Below are 18916 nucleotides of genomic sequence, written 5' to 3'. Positions count from 1 at the left end.
CCTTCCAAGGACACACGCATGGAAGTGGCTCCACTGACCTGAGCCAACCGTGGCCTCCAAACCCCCCTCATCCTCCTGCTCCTCACCACAGAACCACACTCAGCTCGGGTTGGTTTTCTCATTTAAAGGCTTCTGTTCTTTGTAAGAGTTGTTCTCTCTTCATTTGTTTGTTTAATTCCTGAATATTCTTTTTTTTCTCTTCAAATCTGAACTAGCGCTACACCTTCCACATCCAAACTATGTTGAAGCTTTTATTATTTCAATACTATGACAAAAAACACGGTTCACACTAAAATAGTCACGCACCCACAGTGCACAAGCTTGCAGATCTAAAGTAGAATAAAAAAAGAAAACAAAGGAAACAAAAAAAAAAAAAAAAAAGGGGGAAAAAAAAAAACCAAAACCCCAACAGAAGGAACATCTCTATACAATGGGCTGGTCTCTCCCTACACGCCTCTGCCTCCCTTCTGCTCAAAGCTCCTCTGCACCCCCAAATCTCAGCGTTACTCCATGATTCCTGACGAGAAATGCCACTATCAGCTGCCCCCTCCATGATTTGAACACCCCCTTTCCCAGCTCCCAAGACAGGGCCCCACTGGCAGCCCTGGCACTGATTTTGCAAGCACTTGCTCCTGATTTGGTGTTTTTGGTTCTGCAGAGCACAGACTCAGCACACACAGGGGGATGGGACGGGACGGGACAGGAAGGGTCAGTTGGGAGGGACCTACAGGGATCAGCTGGTCCAGCCCCACCAGCAGCTGGGGGGGTCTGGCACCTGCCCAGCACCTTTGGGCAAAGAGCCTTTGCTTTTCCATGTGCTCTCCAGGGCCAGGGGACGTGGGATTGACTGACACTGGGATTTACTGACGCCCTAATAAGGAGGAACTGATGTAGTCAAACATCTGAGCCCAGACCAGCCCAAACTGTACAATCTCCCTTCTGCTCCTGGGAGCTCCGGGAGGGTTCCACCGAGGAAAGGGGAGAATGTCCTAAAAAAGCAGAGATGATATTTCTCTTATGCAGTCAGGCCCAGGTCCAGCAAGGGACTTCAACTAAATTGAAGAATAGAAGGCCTTTCTCCAGCAATTCCCTCATTCCAAGGAGAGCCTGTGTTTACGTGGATTGCTGGATAAAGACCTTGATTGGTGACAAGTGGTTTGAAATAACCCCCACCCCACCCCCCCAAAAAAATCCCAAACCAAACCCCAGCATCACTTTTCTTCTTACTCCAGTAAGAAATAATAATAATAATAATAACAATAATAATAATAATAACAATAATTAAGAAAAGATAAAGGGGAAACAACTACTGTAAACATCCATGTTTGAAAATGTCTCCCTTTGCAAAGCAAGCATGCTGCTACCCTAGAGTCTAGAGACTGGATTGACTTCCAAACAAAAACAAAAAAAAAAAAAAAGGCAGCTATTTTACACATCCATTTAAACACAACAAAAGTTAAAAAAATATTTGTCAATTGTAAACACTGGAAAGAACAAAAGTTGGCAAAAAAAAAAAAATTAACATAAAATTTTAAAGAAATGTTGAGTCTGAATACTGCAAATTGAAATACATCCCCCCAAGCTGCAATTTTGGCATTCTTCCTAAAAAATAGGTAATAATAAACCCCAAATAAAAGCCTAACGTGGCAAACAGGATTCAGTCACAAAGGGCTCGAGACACTTTGCATACTGAACAAATACAAGGTGAACAGAAATTATAACTTATTTATGAGGCTTTACATATTTCAAACTCGACTGAAAAGTATAAAAATAAATTGTGGACTTTGTTCTTTAAGCACCAGCTGTGCCCAGCAGCACAGTGGTTATATCTGCTATACTAACAAAGGAAACAACAGGGTCTCTTTGATTATTTCTTCTTTTTTTTTGTCTTTTTTTTTTTTTTTTTTTTTTTGTCTAGGACTAGTTGATTCTGAGCTTCCCAACCACATTGCAAACAGTATTGCAACTTTTGCTTCTCTTGAATATACACAGGGTCAGCCAAGCCCTGATTTGGTTATGGGTTTAACCCTGTTTTTAACATGTATTACTTTTTAAAAGCAAGTGCACAACGAATAGAATCTTTCTAGAAATATTAAAAAAAAAAAAAAAAAAAAAAAAAAAAAAAAAAAAAAACAAAAAAAAAAAAAAGAGAAGAAGAGAAGAAAATAAAAGAATAAAAGAGACATTCCCCCCTCCCCCCGTTTCTGCATTTTCTGGTTTGTTTGTTTTTTAAAAAAGGCAACAGACACTAGAGGAATGAGATGGGTGTGTGGGCTGTGATTTAACGCTCTCGCTGCGGCGCCGCTGATCATGCTTTGCTCTCGTTCTCATTTGTTTGTGTGGCTTCGGTGGGGACCGTCTTCACTTCTGCTGGAGGGCTCTTCCTGTCTGTCACCTGCGCTTCGGATTTGTCTTCTACTGGGGTTTTCCTGGGGAACAATCACCAAAACGGCACAGTTTAGAGGCACAGAAACACAGGCTGAGGCAGCTGACAAGGCAAGGACATCTCTGCGGCACCAACACCTCGCTTTGGGAGAGCAAAGGGAGCGTTTCCTGATGCAGAGAGGAGCAAAACCAAACTCAGTCCCCCCCAGCCCAGCTTCACTTGGCTCTCCATCCATCCCTTTGGCTGCTCCTGCCCTGGGCTAACACGAGGCAGGACAAGGGTTTGGCTGCAGGGGCTCCAGGTGAGCAAAAAGGGGAACTCGCAGCAATTTGACTTGACCACCCAACTGCCCAGGTCACACAGGCTGTGATTTTAGCAGAAAACCCTTTTTTTTTTCCTACAGGAAGCCAGTCCCAGAATTTCCCAGCACGCTGCAGGAAGCGGAACACAGAAGATGGGAATTTTCCCAAGCGGAAGGGGGGTGTGACCATCTCCACAGGCTCTGCCAGCAGCTGACAGACACACCTCAGCTGAGGGAGGTGGGTCCTCTCCAGATGGCACAAGGCTCCAGAGGGCCCTGGGGTGGCCCTGCCTAGGGATGTGCTGCTGCTCTCTGAATAAATCAGCTGGGTAGAAAGGGACACCTGGTACAGCTGGTGGGAGACTCATCCCCAACCCAACACTCTGCCAGGTTATCCTGACCCCACTGCTCCCCTCTCAGACAGCACCACACTGCCTCATCCTCCTGCCAGCTCAGGGACAAATCCACAGGTTCCTTACTTTCACAGTTCCACATGGCACTAGTGTTTCTGCCCAGCCTTGCACTGAATAAGATTGGAATTTCCACTGATCTGTCAGGAAATGGAATTTGGGTGGTTGTGCTCATTGACCTGCAGGAACTCTGCACCTCTGAGGAAAGCTCTTCCTTTGCACCAAACGGAACTATTTCTGCTCTCTTCCACAAAAGAATAACCCACGAGAGACAAAGCTGCACGAAAAGTCTGAGGAACAACACATTCCCAACAAACTCCCAGGTTTCTTTTCTCTGCTTCCCTGGCACAGCCTACTCCTGGCTTTCCTGCTGGACCTTTCAAGCCAAGCCCTGGTGGTTCAGTGGTGAGTTAGTTGGCTAAGGAAACAGTGAGATTAGTTAAGAGAACACCCAACAAGGACACAGCACGAGCACCAGGGCACAAGAGACACAGCACACAACCAACACAAGAGTAAAGGCAGCCGTACTCGGTCTTTGCAGGCGCAGCGGGTACAGAGCTGTCTGCAGTGGAAGGAGCAGGCTCGTGGGCTTGCCCACCAGCCACACTGGCAGGAGCAGTGCCAAGAGCTGCAAAAACATCCTTTGCAAGATCAATGTCTGGTGTCTTGAAGTTCCCTTCGTCCATTTTAAAGTCCTCGTTCTGGGAGGGGTTCGTGGCGCCGCCCGAGGCAGCCTCGCTCTTCACGTTGCTCGGGTTCTTGGGTGTCTCCGTCGGGCTCTTCACTGTGCTGGGCTGCACAGGCTCCTTCTCGGGGCTCTTGGTGCTGGAGGCCTCCTGCTTGGGCTCTGACGGAGCTGCAGGGCTCGTGAGGTTTGCGGGGCCGGGGGCAGCCGGCTTGTTCCCGGCCGCCGCTTTGGAGGCCTCGGCGGCGGCGCTGGGGCTGAGCACCGCGCCCTGCCCCGACAGGACACTCGAAGACAAACTGTTAGCGGCCGGAGCAGAGCTCGGGGTGTCGCTGAGGTCAACGAGAGGGGCCACTTTGGGGGTGGAGGAGGGTGGCGGTGACGACACCGAGGTGGCGGCCGCCCCTTTGGCCGGGGTGGCCTGGCCGGGCGCCACGGCGTTGGAGTCGGGGGCGGCCGGAGGGGCAATGCTGGAGGTCAGCGTGGTGCTCTCGCTGGTGGGGCTGTTCTGGGCAGTGGCAAAGGTTTCAGTGATAGTGTCAGAGTTAGTGGTGCCCGTGGTGACAGAAGGCAGCATGTCCTCCACGGTGGCTGCGCTGTCGGCGGGGTGCCTGCGGGGGGGACAGGGGCAGAAGAGAAATAGAGACAATGAAGCCCCCAAACGACAGCAGGGAAAGGGGGGGCAGAGAGGGAGAGTGAGGAGGTGGAGCAGCACCAGGTGGTTACAACACACACACACACACACACAACGTGGAGAGGGACTCAAGAGGAGCAGAGATTTTCAGAGGTCAGACATGCAAAGGGAGCGAGGGAAGAGCGAGGATAACTAGCAGAGAAAAAAGGCAAAGAGGATGTGACCTGCAGGAATGGCTTGTTCTTGGAGAGTTTTGTTCAGCTCTGAGGCAAATGGAAACCTGCCACCTCGCAGAGACTCTTCTCTCTCAGCCTAACTTTGCTCTCAGGGCTTCCCCCTGAGCTCCCAGGGAAACTTTCTGCCGATGCCCTGAGCCTGCAGCCCTGTGCCATCTGTCACCACACAGCACGGTCCCAGTGCAGGACCTCTGAACCCAACCCCTCACCTTGGCCCCATCCTTCCACCTGCAGGTTGGCCTGAAGGCCTGCAAAGCCCTCACCAAGCCAACCAGAACACATTTCCTCTTCTCACGCGCACGTGACACAGACTCAGGCCCCAGTTCAGTTCCCTGACGTGAACGAAGCTCACAGGTAGCTCTCAGCCCTCTCTCAGAATCCTCAGACTTGCTCTGCCTCCTCCACATCAGAGCTCAGCTACTCTGCTGCTCTCAGAGGGGTTCAGGTCCCATCCAGCACTGCCAGGCACAGCTCACACAGCACTCGGTGCCAGCCGGGGCTGGCTCTGCTCTGGATCCTCTGCAGTGTCTGATCTCCACAGCCAGGCCTTTCAGGACACACTGCTCCATTCCAGTGCTGGGAACAGGAGCCACCGAACCTTGAGAGGAGGCTCTTCCTCCCTGGCACGTCACAAACGCAGTGTGGAGGTTTCACCTTCCTTCCTCTCCTCCTGCCCTAAGTTGTGCTCATGGGACACCACGGTCAGGAGATTAGGGCAGCTGAGGGCACTGCAGTGACCCCGGGCTAGGACTGGCTAATGCCAACGTACTCTGGCTCTGTCAGCGGGGTGGTCTCGTTGGGCTCCGTGTGTTTGCCCCCGTCGTGGTTGGGGGTCCGCTCCTCCTCCGTCCGCACCTCCACGATGGGCTCCTTGGACTCATCTTTCCTGCAAGGAAGGAATTGCACCGGCATTGGAGCCCCCTCACAGGAACCCTCCCGCAAAGACACGCTGCAAACGTCCACAGTGAGTGGCAGACACACTGGGCTAAAACATGGGGCACTCCTTGGGGTCACTTCTCCTTCCCCACAGCACAGATCTCCAGCGGGATGTCCAGTACTGGGATGTCCAGCACTGGGATGTCCAGCCCTGGGATGTCCACTGGGCCACCTATTTGATGGCCACCAACAGGAACGAGACAAAACCAGAGCAACCACTGCAGAAGCACCTTCCTGGAAGCACAAGGAACCCCAGCCCTTCCCAGCACCCCCCTATCAGAGCTGGGGAAGGCCCAGCCCGCGGGGGCAGCGCTGTCCCCGGAGCAGGAGCAGTGTGAGGGGCAGTACTCACGAGAAGGCAGCTTTTCCCTCCTCCATGTCCTTGCCCTTGGCCCCGGGGCCGGATTTGCCGCACATGTTGACAGCGATGCACATGAGGAGCCCACACTTGTTGAGGAAGTAGCAGGTGACATCCACGGCCACCAGCAGCGCCACGAACACCACGACCAGGATGCCAATGATGGCAGCGGTGCCCAGGCCTGAGGTGGGGCTGGTGCTGGCTTCAGGGACCAAGGAGAGAAGAACAGAAGGCACTGTGGTTAAAAGGGGAGTCAGGGCTTGAGTTTGGCAGCACTTGAGGATACAGGCACAGGAAGCTTTCAGAAAGTTCACCCTCTCTCTAGCAGCCTTGTGTTATAAGCTGGGCTTTATCCCACAGACATGCAGGACAACCTGGAAAGATGGATTCACATCGTCCTGACAGGGCTTTACCCATCTGGACTTGCCCAGGTGGGACACAAAATCCTGGGTGATACCTGTGGGGCCTCAATGTTGATGAGCCCCTTACGTGGTGGAACTGAAAGGGGTTAAACCCTTCCTGCAGCTCAGGAAGTTCTGTGCAGAACTGGGGAGGGGTGAACTGTCCATGGCTTATCCAGAGGCAGTTGAGCTCACCAGTGAGTGCTCAGGAGTGTTCTGGCTGAGGGACAGACAACCCAAGAGCCTTCTGCCCACACAGCACTGACTGCAGGGGAAGTGGAGTTTACCTTCCTACCTGCTTCGAAACCGCTGAGCCCTTCCTTACAAACAGGGAGGGGAGTCCTGTCAAAGCCAGCAGGCACAGCTGCAGCTTTGCAGGCTCTTTCTGTCACCCCCTGAACACCAGGTGCTTTCTGTTCCCCTTGTTCTATTCAGAGTAACTCCTGCCAAGCTGCCCATCTGCAGGCAGAGCATTTGGGTGGTGGCTCATACAGTTCAACACCTATTTAGAGGTACCAAACCACTCAAAACCTGTTTGAGAGTCTCAGTCATCACCTAATTTACCTCTTAGGATGGGACTGTGCCCTCAGCAAAGGCTTGTGCCTCTGACAGAGCTGATGATTCCCGAGACAGCTGGACAAGAGCATCATAGCTGTCATCACTCATAGGAGTATTTTGGGTTTTCTTTCAATTAAGATGCAATTCTAGTCATTTCCACCACATTTTTAACTGCTGGATGTCACAACACCCCCAGCAGAACAGGTGTCCCCCAGCCCAGCCCCCTGCCAGCATCCTGCAGCAAGCTGCATCACTGAAGGAATTAAACACCCTCTGATGTGTGCAGGGAGGGAGGAGGTCATGGATTTTCACTCTCCTGATGTGTTCAGGACTGCTGTGTGAATTATTCACCAACTAATGCATTCCTGTTCACATCAGCTCCTGGAAGAAAAGCTGAGCCTGTGTCAAACTTCTCATCCACATCTCCTCCCTGGGCAGGAGCTCCTGGGCAGGCTCCTGAAGGTGCACGAAGGGAATAATCCCTGACAGGATTACAGGATCATAAGCTCCTTGTGTTCCAAAATACACCTCATCCCCGTCACCAGAGCTGGAGGGAGACAAAAATATTTCATCCTGGGGCTTCTATGTGCTAGAAAACACCTTCTGGAAAATTCCACCCAAACCAGGGTCCTGCTCTTTGCTTCCTCTCCCTTCCAACACCTGCCAGTATCAGCCAAAGGCCCCTCAAAGGCAGGAATTATCTGTGGCACCAACCACCTCAGGAGCCCTGTGGTTCTTGTGTGTGACTCACAGATGAGTCAGGGAAACGTCACCGTCCTGGGGGAAGAATTAAAATCATCAATTCCTGGAAACTCAGTCAGTGGGACTTCAAAAAGGGGATGACTGAGGTCACTGCAGCCCCATGTGCAGAACAGGACGTGGAGCAAAGGCACTCCATTGGAGTGAAGATACCAGGTTCTAAAGCTGGAAACAGAGGGAGGGTGAGCTCAGCTGAGGAATCAAGTATGGAATTTTATCCCCAAAACTGCCAAGAGCTCCCAGGCTACAGTGACTGTGCTGTAACCTGGAGCAGAGTCATGGAAGGCTCTGCACAAGGGAACAAACCCCAGCGAGCTCCAGCACTGCCAGAGGTCCCACTCCTGCTCTGCTGGCCACAAACGACCCTGTTCTGTCTGAACACCCACAGAGCTACTGAGCAGGTACAACACCCCCTCCTCATTCCCCCCTCCCTTCCAGACCATTCCCCTCCCTGCCCCTCTGCCCCCCAGGTGGGGAGATCCAGGGCAGATCTGCAGGGAAATGCCCTTGGTTTTGTGCTATTCTTGTATTTTTGCACTGCAGACAATCAAACTGGGCCAAGGTAATTGCCTGCAATTTGGTTTTTTCTGGGCTAGAAAGAAAGCCCTGCAATTTACAGAAACTTCCAAACCTCTTCTGCTAGTTGAGTTTTATAAATTCTAATCCATGACATGAATTGATATTCCAAATCCTTCAGAGACCAGCAATAAGGAAGAATAATTTAAGAATCCTCCATGACCCCCTGAACTTGGAGGCTGTTAGTGCTGCATTTCTTTTTCCTGTATAAGATTTTGCAAAGGAATTTTGCTGTTGCTATAAAATGCAGAAAGCATCTGGTATGTTATTCATTTTCACAGACTGTCACATCTGATTAAATTAAATTGATCTACAAATGCTTCTAAGAACTACTGACTCCATTCCATAGCAGAATCTAGGTTTTATTTAAGGAAACTAATATTTAGATATCCCTAAAGAGTTTGTTGGGGTTTAAAACAGTTCTGTGTAGAAAGGAAATGTATAAATAAATAGTCACTATTGAGCACCAGCTGCTCACACTCTGTATGAGAGGACATGGAATAAATAGATGTTGGACATTTCTGACCTGATCCAGAGCACATTCAACCTCTCCATTAATCCCCTTTTGCTATTCTCAGGACTAGGAGGAATAACATTTCCACAAGTTAAATAAGGAAACACAAAACATTAAAAAACTTCTGGAGTCCTTAGTTCTAAAGAAGTGAAGAATTTATTAATTACAAATTATATTTTTTTTTTCCAATGGAAAATGAGCTTCCTTGCAAGACTGACTTTTCTGACGCCCTCATGTTACAGTGTACAATAAAATGACCCATGGAATTTTAGTCTCTGCAGCTCAGTTGTACAGACACGTGCCCTGGCAGAGAGAGCTCAGCTGTGTCCTCCTAGTGGGGTCTCAGCTAGGGAATGTTCAGGCACAGGCAGACAAAGAGACAGAAGGGGATGGAGAGGAGCAGGTATGGGTTCCAGGCATTTCCAAAGTCCCACAGTATTTGGCAAAAGAAAGAAGTACAAACAAAACAAATAAAAATTCATTTCATGCATCAGAATTAAAAAAAAAAACGCCCAAAAACCCCCAAAACCCAGGAGAGCAGCTCTTTGTTCTCAGTGGATGCCAGCAGGTTTAATCCAGGGATCCAGGGGCAACCACAGCTTCTCTGGGCAACCTGTGCCAGGGTGTGCCCACCCTCCCAGCCAGCAATTCCTTCCCAGCATCCCACCCAACCCTGTCCCCTGGCACTGGGAAGCCATTCCCTGTGTCCTGCCACTCCTGTCTCTCTGCATCTTTCCTGCAGCCCCTTCAGGCCACCCCAAATCCCTCAATCTTCCAGCAGAAAGAAGCCCTTCCTGTATCTATCCCATGCTGACCAGATTCCTGTTTGCTGTTGAATAAGGGATTAATTCTGAGTAACTTCAGCCACATCAGTGCTCTCTCACCTGACTTGTCTGGCAGAGGAGCCCCTCAAAGCCCTGCCTGAGGCACCTCTCCTTGGACAGAACCACCTCCCCAGGTGCTGCTCTCTCTCCACACCACACTGGAAAGTCAGAGTTTATCCAGGATAATTTTAATAACTGTGACTTGGGTGAGATCTATCTCAGCCTCAGCTAATAACCTCCCTCTCTAGATAAGGGGAGACCCACAAAGAGCTGACAGCAGATCTACAAACGACCTTAATTAGCTCAGTTACAGGGGAAATCACACCATATTTTAGTATTATGAATCCTTTGCTGTAATCACTTTGCAGTGATTTACTTTTCAGTACCACTAAGGTGTAAACTCAGAAGATGTAACACATTCTCTACACTCTAAAACACTGGAAATGAAGGATTAAAAAAAAAAACAAAAAAGATAAATCCACAGGCTTTTATGTGCAACACCTGCACCAAGGTTTTCATTTATAATTTAGATAGAAAAGCAGTTCACAGATCATAATGAACAAGGTCTGAATAAACACAGCAGAGGTTTTATGTGCAGAGCAGGGTTTTGTTTGCCCCTAAAAGAATTCTGTTAGAAAGATTAATCCCATCCAACTGAGAGTATTTTGAGACATTCTGCACAGACAATTCAACAACTGAGTCAACAATTTCATCCCTGGCCACCTCAGGTCCACTCAGAAAGGAGAGACCCCATTTACAGAAGAGCATTGGAGCCAAAGGGATTTCCTACCAGCAAGAAAATTCACGAGGGGCGCTGGGTTTGTTGTTGGGTTGGTTTTTTTCAGGTGTGGGTTTGGTTTTTTTTTTGGGGGGAGGGAGATGTGTGTTGTGGTTTTTTGGGGGGGGGGTTTAAGTAAGGAGCAAAGAAAAATAAAAAAAAGTCACCTGAAATTTGTTCAAATGCAGAAATGCAACCCCCAGCAGTTGGCAGCAAAGATGCTTCTATTGCCCCAGCTCCCAGCAGGGATTGACCCTGCCTGGCAGTGCCAGGGGCACAGCTAACCAGGAACATTGTTAAGATCAGTAGTCACAATAATAATAATACTACTACTAATAATAATTTAGCTGGTCAGGTAACTAAGCTTCTCTGTTAGAGTGGCTTTTAAAGGACAGGGATCTCTGTGAGGCTGGGAAGGTGTTGGCCAAGCATCCAGGGCAGCTCTGTGTGCCTCATGCCCAGCTCCTCTGCCACTGCACCCCGGGCCAGGGGGCTGCAGGGGCTCAGCCAGGGGAGAAGGGAAACAGGAACCTCTTCAGTGCCAGTCCCACCACACATTTCTGCTCAGCACATCAGGAGAACCTTCTGCTGGCCAGGGATTGGGCTCCACATGCCAAAGCCCCCCCAGACACCGGGGCAAGCAGCACGATGGTCTCTGACAAATCTTCGTTTTCTCTGTACAGCCTGCGGGTTCACACTTGTGGCTGGGCCTTTAGAAAGCTTTTGCACAAGACAGTGATGGTCAGCACCAGATGTGCAGGGAAATCAGTAAAAAGCAGGATCTTAAAGGCTTTCACCATTGTGCCTTCCTTTGATGAAAACGGCAAAGCAAACAACGCAAAAAAATTCTTTCTTTACATCCATTAAAAAGGGCAAATTCATTACAAGTAACAAAAAAAAAATGTTAAAGAGAAAAAAACTCGGCTTAAACCTTTTTTTTTCCTTGTTACAAAATACTGACTCTTTCAAATTAAACACTTTTTTTTTTAAAAGTGTTCTGTGTTTGTTTCTTTTTTTTTTTTTCTCTCTGAACTGACATGATCCTCTGAAGCAAAGTTATCTGCTTTCACACCTTGGTGGGACCTTCTCAAGCAAATATTGCTTTATTTTATTTCCTCTTTTAAGTTTCTAACAGAGCAAAAGCAGAGTCACTGCAGAGAGAAGCAATGAAACAAAGGAGGACGACGCTGATGGACTTCCCAAGGTCGCTGCAGGTGCCAGACAATGGTTCCCAGGAGGGGAAAGTATGGTTGTTTAAAAACAAATTTGGTGCATGTGGCAAGCGTGGATGTGTCCCGTGAGATCCAAGGTGACATGTATGACGACAGACACAGGAGAGGGCAAGGGGGGGAGAAAGGGAGAGGGGAGGGAAGAAAAGGAGGAGGAAGAAGAAAAAAAAAAGAAAGAAAGAGAGAGAGAGAAAGAGAGAAAAAATAGATAAAAAAAATTAGGTCATAAATATAGAAAACATAAGAATCCAAGGTCTATTTAATTTCGTAAATTAAAATGGCTCAGGGGGTTCGAGGATCAGCACATTCACAACAAAAGGGCTGGGGCAGAAGCTCAGCAAAGCCCAAAGCTGCAGAGCAGGGTCCAAGGCAGGGCTGAGGGGGTTTGCAAGCAAATGAGACTAAAACTGATGGAACAGAAGGCTCAGCGAGAAACACAAGAAAATGGTTATCTGGTATTTGAAAGGACAACGCTGCCTTTGACACGTACAAAGGAAAGGAAAGAAAAGCTTTTGTGGAGCAGACAATCCACCTGCCTGGCCAAGCCCTGCCCCAAAGCCTGGACTTGGATATGTCCAGGTGACTGAAAACCCTGAAGAAGCACCAAGGTCTGAGGAATCCACTGACTGTTCCCTTCAGCTGCTTGTGGACCACTCCAGTGCAATTATTATTATTATTATTATTACTGAGAACAGTACCCTTCTCCTTCCAGCCACACTGTACAGATGATGGTAACAAAGGACTCTCCATGATAAATACACATTTGCTCTGCAGGGAACTCCAGCTATTGCCACCAAAGCCATGTCAGAGGCACTGGCTCTGACTTGCCCTGTGTTGCTCCTTTTGAAAGCAAAATGCAAAAGCAAAATGCCAGGAAAACAACAAGAGGTGCCCAAAGGGAAGGGAAGGAACACCCAGAGCCTCTTCCCTGCTGCAGTCTGGCACTAGAGCCCCTGGGCTGCAAAAAACCTGCTCCCTGAAAATATTCTCCTCCACCCTAATAGTTTGGGGACCAGCTCAGGGAACACCTTGCAAGGCCAAAATGGCAAAAACCCCAAGAGACACAGTCACAAACCCAGCCCTAACTCGTGTCACTGCACAGGGGCTCTACCAGCACCTTCTGAGAAACAGCTGCATCCAGCTGTTGGGTCATCCTGCAGCATCTGCACTCCCAAAAACTGTGCTTTGGGCATTTCCAAGCGCAGCATTCGAGTGGCAGCCTCAAAGCCTGGTTCCTCCCGTGCTCCACAGCAGACTAAGGGAGGGGTAACTCCAGAGAGGACAAAGGATTTTCACCTTTGATGACAACAAACTGGGCTTCTCTGCCCGTTTTTCAGAGGGTCCCTGCCCGTGTCACTGTGTGATTTAAAGGGCTCTCAGTGGCATCTGGGCTCATTTCACCTGCCATCGCCACGGGCTGCAGCACAATCACCGTGTGCTCCACAAGCCATCAGCAGCCCAGACTCTGCTGATGCACCTCCCAGCTGTCCCATCGGGGGCATGACAAAGGCTAAAATAAAACACCAGCACAAGAAATCAACGGTGGCTGCACACAGAGGGCTGTGGTGGGACAGAAAGACTCATCAGTGCTTGTAACTTAACTGGGGGGGGGCACATCCCCCGCTGCTGCTGTTCCCAGCCTCGCTGGTTGGCTGCTCAGCTCTGAGCTGACCTCAGGGCACCCTCTGCCAAATTACCCTCACCCTCTGCTGCCACATCAGCCTCAGTTGTCCTTCAAATGTGTGAGGGGAGTAAGTATTAGAGCTGTTGAAAATGAGAATCAGAGAGTAAGTTGCTGAATGAGTTACTGAGGGTTCTTCCACCCAAAACTACAGCCTTGTTCAAACACCCACCCCCAGTCTCTCTTTGGCCCTGTTTCCCTCCTCCTCCTCCCTGTCACACACACTGTCCCAGCCCAGCCCAACTAGGTCACTCATTTGTATGCTCAACAAATCATGATCTGCCTCAGCCCACGGGATTTCAGCATTCACACTGCACAAGGTTCCTCCAGCCAGGCAGGGAGTGGGCAAAGGAGGGGGCAGAGCAAGGGCTGAGTTCTCAGGGCAAGGGAAAGAAAACAGTTGTTCTGAAGAAAATACACGAGACTGAGTTCATCCAGAAGGCAGAATGGAATCAAATCATCCCCCTCAGTGTGGACTGTCAGCACCAATCCTGGCCTGAACTCTGGCTGTGCAGTGAGGACCTGACTTAGGATTAACTCCTCTGTCTTTAACCAGCACAACTTTCATGTACAGGTAGCCCAGCAATTCCATCCTGAGGTTTTGGTTGCTTTGTGTGGGTTTCCTCCAACCATTTTTCTTTCTAAGTGTCCACGTGTAGGAAAGAAACACTGACTGGCCTTTCCACACCTTGCAAACTGCTCAGTTCCTGCAGCCCAGCTGATAGTTCTGCTTGGTTTTCACAGCAATTGCCCTTAAACCTCGCTTTTTAAGCACACCAATAAATAAAGTCTGTCTGAAACAAGAGCTTCCAGCAGCATTCTAAAGCTTTTTAGTTAATTTTCCCTCCCCAACATTAAACAGGTGCTGTCATTTGATCTCCATTTCATTTAATAAAAAGACTTTCACTGTCTCCCAAACACTAGCAAACCTCCTTATGCCTTTATTCCTCCAAAGGCTGAGCTGGATGGACAAACAAGCAGTAAAAGCAAGCCCAGAGCAGATTTGGGAGGGGGAAATCTGCGTTGTGATTGCAGATTGCCCCACAGAGCCAAAGAGTTTCAAAGGGGACCTCCCCACTTTCTGAGCTCAGAAAGTCTCACCTGGCGATCCCGACCCAGAAAAAGCCAACCTTCCCTGGGAACAGTGAGGCAGGGGGATGTCAGGAGCACTCCCTGCTGCTGCTGTACATACTGTAACAGGGACCACAGGTATGTACACTCAGGCCAGAACTCAGCTTTGGATGGGGAACCAATCGTGATAAATGGGCTCGAAGCAAGCGAGTTGTCAGGGTTACTCAGGCACATTAAAGGATGCAGCACTGGTGCATTAATTGGAAGCAGAAAACAATGGAAAAGCTGTGCCAGGCGTACCTGGGATGACAGTGGGCTGGGCAGACGTCCTGAAGGCGTAGTGGGCGGGTTTGGACTTGCCCTGCTGGTTCTCTGCCACCACATAGACCTCGTAGTCCGCGTTCCAGTCCAGAGACTTCAGCATCACGTGGTCACTGCCCGACGGGAGCCTGATCTCCGGCTTCCACTCCTGGGAGTGCTTCTGCAGGGCAGGGACAGGCAGGGAAACACAGCCCAGGGTCAGCAGCCAGCCTGGGGAGCTCTGAGAGGGCTGGGAATGGGGAGGCTTCAGCCCCAGCATGTTTGTATCCCATCAGTCCATACAAGTATCCCCAGGGGGTTCAGAGGATGGGCCCAGACTCCTTTCAGTGGTGCCCAGGAGGAGCAATGGCCATAAACCAAAACCCAAGTTCCACCTCAACACGAGGAAGAACTTCTTCCCATGGAGGGTGGCAGAGCCTGGAGCAGCTGCCCAGGGAGAGTGTGGAGTCTCCCTCCCTGGAGACATCCCAAACCCCCGGGATGTGTTCCTGTGTCCCCTGCTCCAGCTGACCCTGCCTTGGACTGCATGATCTCCAGAGGTCCCTTCCAACCCCAGCTATTCTGTGAGAACATGCTCTCTAAGTGGAGAGGATGGGAGGTACCAAAGCAGCCTCTTTCCTGCCCACAATCCCATTCTCTGCATTACCACACCTAAAGAAAACCCCTCATTTCCTCATCTTTGCCCCATCACTGGACCACTCTCAGGGGGGCAAAAGCTGCAACTTCTCTACCTCTCTGCCTTACAAAGCACTTTAAAGAGTGTTCTTACATACCTTAGTATGTCAAATTCAAATCAACTGAGTGACACAGATTTACCTCTTAACACAGGTCTGGCCTAATTTACCACCCCCAATCTATTCCCACACTGGCCTGGCCTACAAGATGCCAGCTTTAGGGCTGTCTGCCTGCCCAGGGAGCAGGGCACAGGCTGGGGTGTGTCATACTTACAGCTTTGTACTTGATCAGGTAGTGTCTGATTGGGGAGCCACCATCGTCCTGCTTGATGACGTTCACTTTGATGGAGTTCCCATCCTCTCCTATGTGCCCTTCCAGCTTGGGAGCGCTGGGTTCCCCTGAAACGAGGGGGGATTGAGGTTTATTTGTTAAAAAAAAAAAAAAAGATAAAAAGTCATGAGGGAAAAAGTACTCATGAAGATCAGAGGAATACTTCACTGCACTTGGGGTACCAGAGTCATCCTGTACCCATTTAGAGACTCACTTCATCGAGTGTGGGAAAACTGGGGTGACCTGCAGGGCCACCCGTGCTGGGGACAAGGGGCTCTGCTGAACACCCCCTGCCAGACCAGCCCAGTGAGCTCAAAACCAGCTCATGAATCGTCCAGTTCTCAAGGCATCCACAGGGAACCACACCAGAACTCTGCAACAGTGAGAGCTGCAACCCAAGAGCCTCAGGAGGAGCACAGGAGAGCAAACTTGGACGCTGAAGTAACATTTGTGACTTTTCTTAAAGCTCAGCCTCTTGCCTGTTGAGAATAAAACTTTTTAAAAGACTTATTTCTTTTCAATACTACTAAGAGTGAAAGGAAATAATAAGTCAGTTGTACTAAGATCAACCCAAAAACCATCCTCAGTTCTAAACCTGCTCTGCCTGGATTTGTATTCAGCCCCTAATGGGAAGCACATGCATTTCTGACTGGCCAGAGAAAGGTTAATCTTCCAGTATAATTCAAAAGTTGATCTTCATTAGTAATCTGAAACCCTTCCCTCTCCCCCCTTCCTGGCCAAAGAAAGGATTTGAGCACATTTTCTTTGGTGAAATATCAATGAGAGAACTGCAAGACCTGGACTGACACAGTAATTTAGGATTAATTCCATTTTCTCGCACACTGTCACATGCTCCAACATCCCAGCTGCTCCAAGAAGGCAATTACCATCCATGGACACCCAGATGTGACACACACACAACTGTGTTGCACAGCACAGCAACTTCTCTTCAAGATGGAGAGAGGCAATGCTCCCTTTTCCCAGGTTCTGTTTTGCTTTTCCAAATCCTTGCTCTGCCTCTGCCCCCATTACAAGGCTCCCACATACAAGCTGGACACTCCAGAGCTGGATTCCACCCTGGGACATATCAGATTAACCAAGCAATTGTATTTTTTTTTTCCTTTCCTCAAACCTGAAAGAAAATCAATCACCACAAAGTTACAGGTTTCAACTGTTGAGCTGATTTGAGTGGAAGGAGCTGCTCTGCAGCAACACTGGCTATTCACCAACAATTAAACAAACCCAAATGTCTGGTTCTACAGCTTTTTTTTACACAGGAAACCAGCTCCCACTATCAACTGGGAACAACTCATGGCCACTGGTGTGGCTGCACACTGAGCCTCTGCTGACACATTCCTCAGTAATTCTCAACCTGCCCTGTCCATGGGATGTGAGGAGTGGTTGGTTCTCTGACAGCTGGGCACGGCAAGAGCAGCCTCTCCTCGGGGCTCTCTGCCATCCTCACCTCAGATGGATAATCAGCAATGAGTAAAGAGAATTTGGAGTGATAAGGGAACACTGTACTTACAGAACCTGACCTTTTATCTAACACAGGATAGATCCTTTTTTTTCCAGTGATTGAGCACCAGCACTAAGAGGAACATCCTTTGAAAAGATGCTCGTTCTTGATTTTAAATGTCAGAGATGCTGCTGTACTTTCCACACAGCCATTCCCAGGATTAATTATCTTCTCTGCTGACCCTTTTCTTCACTATGAATTGCCTGATTTCTAGCTCCTGATTCCTCCCTCCCCCAGTATCTAAATTCACCTCTGCTCTGAGAAACACTGTGCCCAAAGAGGAGAACACTGACCACTCCTCAGGGCTGAAACCCAACAGGAGGCAAAACCACTTCAGTTTTCTCTCCACAATTACATGGCATTCAATTTATCTGAAGTAGGTGGATGTGATCCAGATACAACAGGGCTGTAAAATTAAAAATGGGTTAGTGTGTCAAACAAAGGAGGAAGAAGTTTAGTGGGAAAAGTTTAGTCCAGCAGAATCAGCAGCCCTACAATGAGTGAAAATGTCAGTAGCTGAAGAGAGAGAAGGTTGTCACCAGGTTAGAGAAGCAGCTCATGCTCACAGACATGCATCCTCCCTACAGCACAGGGCTGAAAAGCAAAGAGCATTACAGGGGGTGTCTCATGCCTGGGGATCTCCCACTTACACCCAGCAGAAATCTGCCCCTTCCACCCTTCTCAGGGGCATTTTCCAGCCTTGATGTTCCACAGAATGCAGGGTAACTCAGAAAGAATCTGATCAGCTGAACAGGAAATAAGGACTTTCCTGCAGGCTCCCAAAGGCTGAATCAGTACCTGCTGGCTCCCACCCCTGGTGTGAGGGGAGCTGAGGACACTGCTCTGGGACATTGCATTTCCAAATGGGTTTTTATTCACTCCTGCTAAGCCCTTAGCAGCAATGATCTCCTGCTGCAGGGCAGCAGTAAATGGTTCCTGGTATCCTCGCACTGTTTAGTTTACATTCAGTGCTTCCCTGACCTAATATCACTCTGATACAGTTGGGTTTCAGAAGCTGGGTTTATTGTTGCCTGGTTTTCAGAGGGTGCCACAAGCACCAGGAGTGCAGGAAAGCTTCAGGTGGGGAGAGAGGAGAATATGAAGAAATGAGCACACACTTCTCCCTGGTCCCAGGGCACTCAGTGTGTGCTGGACCCCAGAAGGGACAGCAGTGCAGGTGAGACACCTTATACCACACCTCTCCTCTGCCTACCTGGGAAAGCAGCTCAGACTGGTTACCAGACACTTTAGGCTGAGCTTAAATCCTTGCCCAGCTGGCACCAAGGAAAGATCCTGCATCCCTGCTGTGCTTAGAGAGTTCACACTGCTGGTGATGGTAATTTCTGCCACACAGGAACAAGGAAGGAGCTGATTTCTGCAATCTTTGACCATCATGTAAACAGGACTAGATTGTGACCTGCAGAGTCACAGCTGGAAAGAGATGCCAGGGAAAGTCTCCACGAGTGGGAAATACACTGAGGAAGAACAGGGCAGGAGGTTTCAGAATGCACACAAGAGAAGCATAACACCAACAGTCAAAAAGAAGGAACAAAAAAACATGCAAAAACGAGACAACCAAGTCTTCAACCCTCCTGGAGTCCAGCCAGAGAGGGCAGAGACCTGGCAAGAGGGGTTTCCTCTGTGCATGCAGTCATGTGGGAAGGTTACTGGTGTTAGTTTTGTTTTCCTGGCAAACCCCAGCCTAAATCCTTTCCTGGACTGGCCAGGACAATA

At 49.2% G+C, this 18916-nt stretch overlaps 1 protein-coding gene across 6 annotated transcripts in view; it reads right to left on the bottom strand.

Moving 5' to 3' along the window:
• Positions 1-238: 238 nt before the first annotated feature.
• The window catches only part of NCAM1 (neural cell adhesion molecule 1), a 76977-nt gene continuing 58299 nt past the window's right edge, over positions 239-18916 (bottom strand). For 2 of the 6 annotated variants that reach the window (XM_050322994.1, XM_050322995.1), the window contains 6 exons: positions 15607-15731; positions 14638-14818; positions 5941-6148; positions 5422-5538; positions 3626-4393; positions 239-2429 (listed from right to left, as the gene is read on the bottom strand). In XM_050322994.1, coding sequence (XP_050178951.1) covers positions 2309-2429; positions 3626-4393; positions 5422-5538; positions 5941-6148; positions 14638-14818; positions 15607-15731 — 1520 coding nt within the window. In that variant the 3' untranslated portion in view covers positions 239-2308. Of the gene's footprint in view, positions 2430-3625; positions 4394-5421; positions 5539-5940; positions 6149-10486; positions 11565-14637; positions 14819-15606; positions 15732-18916 lie in introns of those variants that run through there. The other 4 variants (XM_050322996.1, XM_050322999.1, XM_050322997.1 and 1 more) reach the window with 2 other exon arrangements.

Source organism: Myiozetetes cayanensis, unplaced genomic scaffold, assembly GCF_022539395.1.
Source record: "Myiozetetes cayanensis isolate MyiCay16 unplaced genomic scaffold, myiCay2020 scf29, whole genome shotgun sequence".
Taxonomy (NCBI): domain Eukaryota; kingdom Metazoa; phylum Chordata; class Aves; order Passeriformes; family Tyrannidae; genus Myiozetetes; species Myiozetetes cayanensis.
This window is presented reverse-complemented; position numbering and strand designations above follow the sequence as displayed.